Source organism: Tauraco erythrolophus, chromosome Z, assembly GCF_009769465.1.
Source record: "Tauraco erythrolophus isolate bTauEry1 chromosome Z, bTauEry1.pri, whole genome shotgun sequence".
In the NCBI taxonomy this organism is placed as follows: domain Eukaryota; kingdom Metazoa; phylum Chordata; class Aves; order Musophagiformes; family Musophagidae; genus Tauraco; species Tauraco erythrolophus.
The window spans coordinates 76,511,362-76,523,126 of record NC_141496.1 but is presented as its reverse complement, the minus strand read 5'-3'; the positions used below and the strand labels follow the sequence as shown (position 1 = coordinate 76,523,126).

At 41.9% G+C, this 11,765-nt stretch overlaps 1 protein-coding gene across 1 annotated transcript; it reads right to left on the bottom strand.

Moving 5' to 3' along the window:
- Nucleotides 1–7,300: 7,300 nt before the first annotated feature.
- LOC104370725 (cryptic protein) lies at nt 7,301–11,506 on the bottom strand. Its single transcript, XM_086629823.1, has 6 exons — nt 11,430–11,506; nt 10,817–10,866; nt 10,528–10,704; nt 9,517–9,631; nt 9,298–9,407; nt 7,301–7,425 (listed from the first exon to the last, which is right to left on the bottom strand). The coding sequence occupies exons 1-6, from the start codon at nt 11,450–11,452 to the stop codon at nt 7,301–7,303; spliced, it is 600 nt and encodes a 199-aa protein (XP_086485949.1). The 5' UTR covers nt 11,453–11,506.
- Nucleotides 11,507–11,765: the final 259 nt, after the last annotated feature.

Below are 11,765 nucleotides of genomic sequence, written 5' to 3'. Positions count from 1 at the left end.
AAGTACACTGGCTGCATTGGGGCACGTCTGTGTAAAACAGTGAAAATGGCTCTATCTGTTCTACAAAGTAACGGGACTGAGTATCTTCCCATGTGAACCTGTGGAGGATCAAGTTACTGGTTATTCTTGCCGTCATAATGGACTGAGTGGGCTATGCTTTTCATTGCAGTATATATTTTTATGTCTTAAATGATGCCTTTTTTATTTTCCCTCTGAAATTTCTACAAATTTCAATACCCTTTACAAAATGGAGATTACACAATGACATGTAACGTTCTATTAATGGTGTCACTACTGCCAAATACGTAATTATGTTTTTCTTTGTCCTTATGGGATGTTGTACTGTGTATACACTCTAATGGGAATGCATGAGGGGATTTTCTGCCCATTCACATTTAGTTTCTTCCATTGCCTCTGCCTTCCAGGTTGCTGTCTTCTTTAAAGAAAGAAGGACCTGAAACAGGACCTAAAATTGGACCTACAATCTTTCTAACTAACTAACTAAGATATTAGTATTAAAGCTGTGATTACAGAGAGGGTTGTGAAGTATTGGAACAGGCTGCCTAGGGAGGTGGTGGAGGCCCCATCCCTGGAGGTGTTTAAAAAACGTGTAGATTTGGTGTTGAGCAACATGGTTTAGGGACCCTGAGAGTGCAGGGTGAATGATTGGACTCAATGATCTTGAAGGTCTTTTCCAACCTGAAGATTCTATGATTCTATGATTCTATGATTATGCAACCAATTTTGGCTTGTTCTAACTGTGGGCTCCCCTTCACCTTTGCTGCATGTCTCTGAGTCAGTAAAGACAGTCTAGCTGGAAACTAGGTGAATAAAATCAGAAAATAAAATGTTGGATGCATAAGTGAGCGGACCAGGCTGTGCCTGATACCAGTACAAAGGGGACAGTGGGCATATGTCTTTGTGGTCTTGTTATCACCTCAAACTACTTGAGAAAGCTGCAGCATTGGACTATGGCACCAATCATTCTTACCCAGCTGGACTGAGGTGAGATAACGAACTACTAATTACTACTCAACTCAAGGTACCTATCCTGCCTACAAGAGGCAGGCCATTTCCTCCTGGCTGTGGAGGATGCAACAGCATCCTTGGTGCCGCAGCCCAGGCTGGTGAGCGACAACTGGTGACCCCGATGTGATACATCCGTGAGACCCTGGGAAGCCCCGACTCCCTCGCCGAGCCGAGAGCCCGAGCCAAAAGAGCTGGAGCCAGAGCCGGAGTCGGGAGCTCGAGCGAGAGTCCTTTGGAGAAGAAGGTAAAGCCGCAAGCCCCGACGTGGTATTCGAGGGAGGGAAGCGTGCTGGAGTTGGATGAATGGGCCAGTTCTCTGCTCACCCATAAAGCCTTTGTGAAAACAAAAAATGGTAAAACAAAAAGGGGGAATTATGGCACCAATCATTCTTACCCAGCTGGACTGAGTTGAGATAATGAACTACTAATTAACTACTCAACTCAAGGTACCGACCCTGCCCACAAGAGGCAGGCCATTTCCTCCTGGCTGCGGAAGATACAACAGCGTCCTTGGTGCCGCAGCCCAGGCTGGTGAGCGACATTGGACATATACTTTGTAACTGGAATTTGCATTTGCTGATGATGATTCATCAACACATGATTCCCTGTTGGAGCTGTTGGACTGGAGATTGGCCTACGTGCATTTTAGTGCTGGCATCTTACTACTGCTGAACTTTTGCAGTTGTTTTTAGTTAACATCACTCATGACAGGCATATCACTAAGAGGATATGCCCAGGTAAAAGGAGAACATAGCATAGGAATATACCAAAATGGCTTTTGTTGCATGTTATTGCACTGCTGGAGATGTTGAACTGCACAGCATTTCCGCACAAATCTTTTTTTCCACTGAGTTGCTGCTCACGGGTCCACACAGACAGCTGGTGTATGGCCTCTGTAAAGAACAATGGAAGGAAGAGACAATTGTTAAAAGCAATAGGAAATTTCCAGCTGTGTTACCAATATGCATCATAAATGTTATTGACTATGTTTAGCAGACAGAGCTAAACAGAGCTCAATTCATTTTCAGCATCACATGGTCTTCATAACTTACCTTCAAAGCTGAAGATGATGTTTACTGACACTTTGTTTTCCACTGGGATTTCCTCCCTGTACAAGAAACAGCTTTGTTACCTGTATAATGGTAACTGCATTAGCATAGCAGCTGCATTATACAGGTTTGAGTTGAGGGAACATAATGTTGAGGCTGAAAGAACAAGACTGAAATGTAAAGCATGGGACTTGACAAGTCTGTTAATCTTCCTTTTTTTTTTTTCAGCATTCTGGTCCAAGGAACAGTCTTCAGAAGGGTTCATGTACAAAGTCAGGCGGGAAGGATCTTTGACACCTGTTCTTTTTAATCCTGGCTCTGCTTGTTGTGTTTAAATATGCTCTTGCAAAGACTGTCTTTCCAGCATTGTACCACTTCATCTTTAATTAAGTTTTTCATGGTACTCCTTTTCGTACTTTTTGGAAGCACAACTTTCCCCACAAAACTTTATAGAATTTGACTAAACAGTTTCTGTCAGTACGGGAGACAGAACTGTCTGTTTCATTGGTCTATACATGAGATTTCTTCTTAATTAAAACCTTTTGAAATGCTTTACAAATAGGATGAGCCACATAAAACTTTCTGTTTACTGGGAAGATACAAGCACAATGTTGAAGAGAAGGCGCGAAAGACAAGCTGCTGGTAAGAGGTGCAGGATATTATGTGCCATGCCTTTAAAGGAAGTTAATGTTCAGCACTGTTGTACTGTCTGACGACAGAAGATTGTGTGTGGATGGTTCAAACTGTCTCCCATAGTCCTGCCGGACCCAGTCCTGTGAATTGGGACCTCATGGGGTGCATGTCTATTTCTGCTCCCAAGTCTCTGTGCCTAGTGAAAGGTGATCAGGTACGTCTGAGACGACGTGTGATGGTCGGAGAAATGTCTTGGCTGGCAGAAAAACAGATATTCTGAGTCGAAGGGGCCAGCTTCCAGCAGGCTCAGCCAGGACAATGTGCCTTCTCCAACTAGTGAGACTATAATTCTGGTGTCTTTCTGGTTGTTTGCTTTTGAGCCTTTATCAGTGCTTCTGTCCTGGTGATATATTCCCAGAGTTTCATCCAGACTTTAACATACAAATAATATCTGAACTGAAATTTCACAGGCTGGTGATATATTTTGTGAAGATGTGGTTGGGCTGCAGCAGATGAAGACAGCTGCTAATGAAAGCTATTGCTGTGCCAGCATGTACCTGAAGACAAATGTTAGGCCCAACATGCATAAGGCATCTGGTTTTATTCCAGTGGCATACGGCAGCTTCACGCCCTTAACAAGAAGTCACCCTCACAGCAGCATCAGCCAAGGGCAAGGTCAATCAGCCAAATGTGGAGGGAATTACACGTTTTAATGTCTTCTCTAACCAAGAATGTGCTCTGCAATCACAAGGAGTACTCATAACGCTTGGGTAATTTTGCAAAGTGCAAGTATACAGCTGCTCAGTTGTCATTAAATCTCCCACACTCATACATGACTGTGCTGTAAAAAGGTAAGACAGGCAGTGAGTTACAGGCGATGATTGCAGGGTGACTAGATAGGCCTCCACAAGACATACGCCTATAACTTGCAATTCGCAGGGCTGCTCAGTACATGAGCCAGCCTGCTGTACTATATCACCCTTCCCATAAACGGAAGCCAAAATATAAAGTTGCTATATACTTGCTCAGGCACTTGAAACTGGTGGGTGTAATGATCCAGACACGTAGCCTGCTGACACACTGTTAGAGTCAATGAAAGAGGAGTAACGAAATGTGTAGGGGTAGACCTTAGCAATCTGAAATATGCCAATTAAAAAAAAAAAACCAACTCTGGGTAAACAAGTATGGGAAATTACTTCTGATTCTGTTTTGGTTGGATGGAAAAAAAAAAAAGGTGTTTTTCACAGTTACAGGTGAGAGAAGGCTATTGGCACCTATGGGCACCATTAACACTCCTCAGGGAAAACAGAAATTCACCTCTCCCTGCTACGAATAAAGTCACCTTGAGAGATAACCATCAGGTACTCAAAGAGCAGAATGAGTGACACTTTCTCAGCATCTGGTGCCTGTATGTTAGTTTTTCAGGTTCGTAGGAGGAAGCCTTGGTGTACCAGGAGCCTGATGCAAAACAAATTTCTTCCTTTAGACGAGCAGCGTGTTAAGGGGCACATGGCAGCAGACCCCTGCAGACCCGTGCTCGGCTGGGGAGCTCCAGCTCCGGGGACTTTTGGCTGTGGAGGAGGCAGCCCCCACTGCCACGCTGCTCCCCCACTCCCAGGTCCTTATCAGCGTCGTGCCCCGAGGGGTGGCGGAGGCTGGAGTGGCGCAGGGGTGAAGCCGCCGAGGCCAGTTGCAACTGCACCATTTGTTTTGGTTTTGGAGTCAACTGTGAGGAGTGAAAGGTCTAACGGCTCTGGGGCCTGCAAAGCGTTTGATAAATATTTCTCTTTGAGGGTCTTCCCCCTGTCCCAAAGTGGCTGCATACAGAGAGGGGACATGCATGAACTGGTGGCCACAGATGTCTGTTTTGCTGAGACGTGCCATGTTTGACTGAGTGTCCCGTAAAGAGTTAGCATGACGCTGGAGAGCAAGCATTGCTGTTTGCTATAAACAAACCTTACCCAAGTGCCTGTAATTGCAGTGTTAGAAGGTTGGCCAGGCCTACAAGGTAGCAGGGGAGGAAAATAATGCTTTCTTTTATCTGTTCCTGCAAACAGCTGGAGACAGATAAAAGCGGAGACAGTATTAACCTAAGCAAAGATTATGACTGTGTGCTTTCCTTTGTTCCTCAGTGCTTTCTGTTTTCTTCCTTCTTAGCTATATTTTTATTTGTGAGTGAGACTATGCATAGGACAGCTTCTGAATGCTTCCCCCCCCCCCCTTCTTTTTCTCCTTATCCTTAAGGAGATACCTGTTTCTCCTCAAACCCAATTCCTGTGGCTGCAGTCTGCTTCAGAGGTATGCAAGGAGAACAGGCTCTGTGCTCCGTTCTGCCTACTCATGGCAACTTCCAGAGCCCTGAAACAAAGACCAGACAAACATCTTCCACAACTAACCATTACTGAGGATATGTTTTACTGTAGTATGTCAGATGTAAAACAGTCCTGATGCGATCATTTTCAGATTTTCCAGTAACATAGAACGCAACGGCATAAGATAGAAAGAAAAAAGGAATTGTTATCTTAAAAACAAACAAAAAACTTCAATCACTTCTTCCAGGTACACAGGTGAAAATTTTCAAATCCTGACATTCAGAGTGGGTACTGACATTACACTGACATTAATTAGAATCACTTACAGAGCTAAGTTCCCCATGCAACACTTTGAAATGCCGCTTCTAATTAGATGCCTTGGACTGATGTTTTAGTACAGCAGGAAAATGTTGCTCTGCTAGACTTTTCAATTGCTCTAATTTTTCAAGTCATACCGACCCAATAATGTATAGCTCCATCAGGGTGTTTCTTGCAGGCACATAGGCTCATCTACATGAGGAGTTATTCCAGATCAGCTTTTCCTGATTAAATCTGCTGTGGATGTTACAGCAACAGAAATAGCTCCTCTGCTGTAAAACCTGTATTAGACTATCTTTCCTTTCGTTAATTGCAATCTTTTATGGCTCTGTATGTTTTCTGTACCGATAAAAAATAAGTATTACTTCAGATATATTTTTACTGTACTTTTCACGTATTTTGCTGCTTTCTTTCAAAAAGCAAAGCCTATTTGAAGCATATTACAAGCTGTATTTCTTACAGACTTCTCAGGTATGCTTTATGGCAAGCCAAGATGTTTTCACAATGGCATTCCTGCAATTTCAACATCTGATAAATAAAGGCATGACTATTCTCCTCCAGCTGTTCTCTTTGATATTTAATTGTCCTAAGCTGGTACCTTTTCCAAGTCTATGGAAACACAGACATATGGGTACCAATGAGTTTGCAGGAAATAATGAGAAAAGGACCATTTCTGGTCTAGCATATCTTATGCAAAGAGTGAGAAACCTTACTCTTTCCACTCAAGTCTAGGGTGTGGAAAAGAATCCTTTGCAGTCTTTAGCATTAATATGTTTTTACAGAATGACTCCCTATAAAAGTGTGTTACTGAATAATCATAGATTCAAAGACAGCCACCATATTATGTCATTTGTTGGTGATACATCCTTCTCTGCTTGATAACTGGATTGTTGTCTTGATTTGCGGCACCAAAGAAATAAAGATATTTTAAGAATTAAGTATTTTGAACTTTTTAAAGTCATTAAGGTTTTTATACATCAATAATATCTTTTAAGCCAACAAAATTATAAATATGATTGTTTTTGTGTGGTAGCTCCACACTCAAATGATGAAGGTTCGTTTTATGCTTCTCTTTGCAATTATTTGTTTTTAAATATTTTTCTGGTTTTTATAAGCTTGCACTACAAATACAGTTACACGTTCCAAATATTTTTAGTTTTGCAGCCTAGAAATACTCATATTTAAATGACGTATAAATCAAGACAGGTTTCCCATAGAAAAAGTTAAAGTGGTTGCTTTTTTGCTGACCTTTTAAAAAGAAAAGAGGAGGTCATATTTCTAGAATGTGAAATAAAATAAACTCCTAAAGACAAACAAGTATCAGCTATGTGTTTTCAAGAAACATATGCTGCCTGCCTAAGATTATACATACATACAATTTAGCTATAATAAATAACAATATAAACTGAAGAACTACCTAACTTTTAAAGCTCTTCTGTGTATTGAAGAGATTCTCCTCATCTCTTCAAATTTCAGATCGTTCATTCTACCCTGCCCTTTTCTTACTGTTTTGTTACAGGATACAATACAATGACAAATGATAGATAAGAATTTTCAAGCTCAAATCAAGCCAAACTAAAAGCTCTTCAGAAATGAAATCAGCTTTATTTGTTAAAATAGTTGTACTGTGTACAAAGGAAATTACTATAATTTACAATACTTAAGGCATAGAACATTGGGGGTCTTTTTGCTTCCACTGGAAGAACAGTATTTTAGAACTAAAGAATCATTAGAATCAGACATTGATAGCAGTAATAAAATAATAATATAATAATAAATACTTCACATTCATATAATCTGAATTTATAATAACCGAAGCATTTCAGCATTAACTAATACATCTTAAAAGTTGCCTCTAGCATGTAGGTAGAATTGTTTTCTGTAGCTCACAGAAGAAAAAGGTTGTATGACTCATGGTGAGGGTTACATCAACCCTAGGGCATTCCCCTTTTTCCAGTTTCACAACTGCCAGCAGCAGAGCTCCAGGAGGACTGTGAGCAGGCAAATCAGTGGAAACACCGTTTGCTGTAATCTTAGCCCATTAGAATATAGCCTCGTAATCTCCTCCTTTTCTGATTTCAGTTCTAAAAAATATCAAGAAAAAAAACGGTTAATGAGTAACGTATGTACATGTTAAAACATAAAGCTTTTCAACATACTTTGAAAGTCCTCTGACATCTCACAGGTACTTAAGTTAAAAGTATCAGCTGTTAAAGCCAATCAAGGAGGCTATTCTCAGGGAAGAGATGTGAATAGATGTCCCATCAATGATCGTTTGAGGAGCAACTGATAGCACTTATCAGCTCCTGCAGACATTAATCTCAGAATAATCAAAAGTAAATACCAAGCAAAAGCAAGAGCAAAATCTTCACAAGAGGTATGCACTCAAGTCTGCATGTAGCCTTTTAACCCTTCCTTTAACAAGAAGGCTCTTCATTCATTAGCACAAGCAGAAAGCCATACCCTCATGCATGTGAAAGCCAACGAGTCCCTGCTCAGAGGATGAGCAGAGGATTCTCCACTGCCACCTTTATCGCCTTTGTTAAGGTGAGCTCAAGAGCAGTAAGCAGTAGACTGCTTTTACTGAGCATGGGGATGCCTGTTAGGTCTTTTGCTCCTGTAGTGGGAAACAATAGGGCTGATTCAAAGGTGAACACCCACGGGAACTTGAGATTTTAACTCTTCCGAAGAACTTAACGAGCAAGTTGGGTGGCACGCATGATTTAGTCAACACAGAAGACTTCAAGGCAAAGGCAGTTTTGATGGGGTTTGTGGGTTGGGTTTTTTTTTGTGTGTGTGTGTTTCTGTGGTTGCAAAGATAGGAAAGTCACCTATCTTTTGCATTTCACTGATTTGGAGAGTCACAGCTTCAATGCACTGCTACTCAGATAGGAATCTGGGCAGTAAAGGGAAGGCTGGTAGTTTCTTTCGGTGCAAATGAATCTTGAAGCTATTTAAATCTGTTATTTTTGTACCCTGCTAACTAGTGATGTGGTACAACTGAAAGAACTAGTGATGTGGTACAACTGAAAGAAAGTGTCAGATTGAGACATCATGGATGGAGAAGGGTAAGAACATTTTGCACTAACTTTTCCACTGCAGATAAAATAATATTAAACTATTATTAGCCATCTCAGTTTATTGAAAATATTATGGATCTCAGTAGCTCCATGGAAAATGAGTACCTGTAAAGCAACCCTTCAAGTTTTTATGCTAGCTGATTCAAAAAATCTCAAACTGTTTCAAAAAATACTCAAACCTTTATATAGGGATTTTCCCAGGCTGATGTGTAAAGACTTGACTTAATAAGAGTGCTTTTGAGGAGGACTGGGTGCTACTACTTTACGCTGAGATCAGGACTATGGCTACACGTTTTTTTGTGGAGTGTGCTCAGTCTTAGAACTTTGTACAAGAATATTTTGACGATTAAGATACAGATCTTAAAATAAGGTTCAGCATGGTTTTCTGCCTTTTTTGTGTTAAGTAGCTTATGCAAGAGCAAGCAAGTTTTCAGCACATATTTCTGTAGAGTAATACTGGTTTCTACTTCTACCACACCAGCTTACAGTACTGGTTTTTCTCTTTCCTTCTCTACGACCAATTTTTGTATGCTTAGATGTAGTTTAGTTGTACAAATTGTCCTGGTTAAGTGGGAAGTCAAAGGCACATGCAGGTTTTGCAGAATAGAGCAATATTTAATCCCCGTAATTTTATATTAAAATGTGGGAAAGGTTCATACTGCACAGGTTGATAAAGATCTCAAAGTATTTTGCGTGATGCACTATACAGGCAGCGGCAACACTATTTACTGCCACACTAATGCATTCTCTGAAGCAAAGTAGGCTACTCCGGAAGTCTAAGTAGAGCACATACAGCATCCTCCGAGTACCTCCCCTTGGCAGAGGCAATTCTGCTACCCACGAGATAAAAATGGTTGATTTAAGGTCATTCCTTACCACAGTTATCGTGCATTATTTCGGAGAGGCAGTTCAGAGTGCCATAGCCACATCGACACAGCCAACAGCCCTTCAGCACCCAGGCGCCATGGGCGATGCTGCCGCAGTTGCTGTCAAGGACAAGGGAAACATTTGGTACATCTTCGATGCCATCACAGAAAACAAGCACCCAGAGCAGCTCTGGTTTCTCACTTTCTCTGGTTTTAGTCTGGTTTTTACCTTTGCCGCTCATCGTGTTCACAGTATCTGCCAGTGAAATGCTTTAAGCAGGCACAGAAGGCCCCCAGGATACAGGTCCCTCCGTTTTGGCAGCAGTGTCTGTTCAGTTTTTTACCTGCAAGACAATATTACAGAGGTTACCGAGCACACTGGGGGCTCTGAACCTCCCCTTTTCCTCACTTTATTCTCTCAGGTCCCTCCGGTTGCCAAAGGACCTTAAGGATATCCAGTTTTATTGTCTTTAGAGACAATAAAATTATCTGCCTGTTAGTCGTGTTTGTTCAGTTAAGCCCAGTTTGTTTAGTTAAGGATTAAGAGCAACTACTAGGGATTACAGGACGGTCAAGAAGCAACGCCTGGCAAGTCCCGTAGCAGCAGCAGCATCATATATTCAAGTGAAATATTTCACTTTGACGGAGGCAGGTTTCGGTCACACTGAGAAACAGGGCACTGTTACCGGGAAGCGCTGCTTATTTTTGGAGAGAGGAGCCTTTGTTAACTGGGAAGAGTTGCTTAGTTTTGAGAAGGCAGGGGAAGGCTCCCTCAAGCCTTTTGCAGTCTCCTGGAATTATGTACCAATCTAAAACTTCATGTACGTGGACGGAAACATAAGCCTGTCCTTGTTTTTCTTTTGTTAGTGCTGTTGCTTTCAGACAGCTCAAACTTTTTTTTTAATTTAATAATTTAAGTAATGAAATATGGTGCATTTTAAAATTGAACTGAATTTTACAAAAGTTTGCAAACACTTTTGCAAATCCAAGGGACCAACTCCTTCTTTATTCCTAGTATCCTTCCCTGCTTTCCGTTACCACCTTTTGCAGGTGAGAGATCCTCGGTTCTATCTTAAATTTTTAATCACCATTTCCTAAGTGACCACGAGAATAATTTAAATGAACGGCCACAGAAAACCAACCGGCTGGAATCTTCCAGGACAACAATAAAAGCATTACTGTGATAAAATATTTTAAAAAGCAATTTTATGGCATTGTTTAAATAAGTAATGTTACCTACTCTCTGTAATCCCAGTGAAAGGCACCAATGACCTGGAATTCTGTTGCTTTCTGCTTTCGTAGCTCTGATTCATGTCACTGAGAGCATTTATAATAGTCCCTTCGTTCTTGGGCTGTTGCTTTTGTGCTGTGGCATTGAGACTTCTCACATCTTCTTCACGTTCTTCTTTTTCACGGCCTTGAAAAGAAGTGCAAATATGGAAGAGAAAGGTAGGTTGTAATGAAGCAACACGTACTGAAAATGTACAAGAAGAACATGGGAGGCGGGGGAAACACGAAATTTTCCTTACCTTTTCCTAAATGAAGAGCCTGCCAGACCAGAGTCACAGTGAATAGAATTCTACAAAAAAAAACCACCACCAACAAACCCAAAGAGGTGAAATAAATTTGTGCTGATAAGACACACAAACAGCAAAACAAAGATTGGCGGGGGGAGGGAGCTTTTTCAGAGCTTTATCAGCCATTGATAATATAAACTATAAATATTTTATGCCAGCAGTAACTCGATTTAACACATCGAAAGTCTCAAATTAAGCCTGGAAACTGGGGGGAGGGGCGGGGCAGGCAGAGAACAGAGACATAGAGATTAAGCTTGCTTCCAGAAAGCTACGGATTCCATAGTTTGCTGCTTTGGTAGTCAAGATTGTCTCTTTCTGTACATTCCTTTACCACAGCTAGGTTTCTGCCAGCAGTTACGAATGCAGCTAAGGCAAGAGGAAAACATCAGCCTTCAATTCATTCGCAGTTGCAGGTACATTTATTCCTTTCAGCTTTCTGGTCTGATTATCAAACAAACAAAAAAAACCCCAAACAAAAACCCAATCAAAAAAAACCCCACTGCTAAAAGGGAAAAAGCACCCTTGGCTCTCTAGCCAAGGTCCCTGGCGGCTCAGGCAGCCTTACCTAACATGATTTCCCAGGTACATTTTCCTGCAGCCTGGAATGCTGGTGAGATCCGCCAGGAGAGCTGGAGCAGAAGGCAGCGGTCCGGAGCGCTCACCGGAGGCCGTGGCGGGCAGCTGCCCGCACGGCAAAGCGGGAAGGAGAGCGCAGGGCGGAGGGAACTTTTCTCCTTCTGTCCCGTTTATGACAAAGTCCAGGAGACATCGTTCCCGGCGGTGCCGCTCGCTGAGCCCTCACGGAGGTCCTGGCGGGCAGGAACCATCTCTGCAGCTGAGACTCGCCAGCCTGCCCTCGATTTACATTCACGGCTGAAGGAAGGGTGGAGCAAAGTGGGGG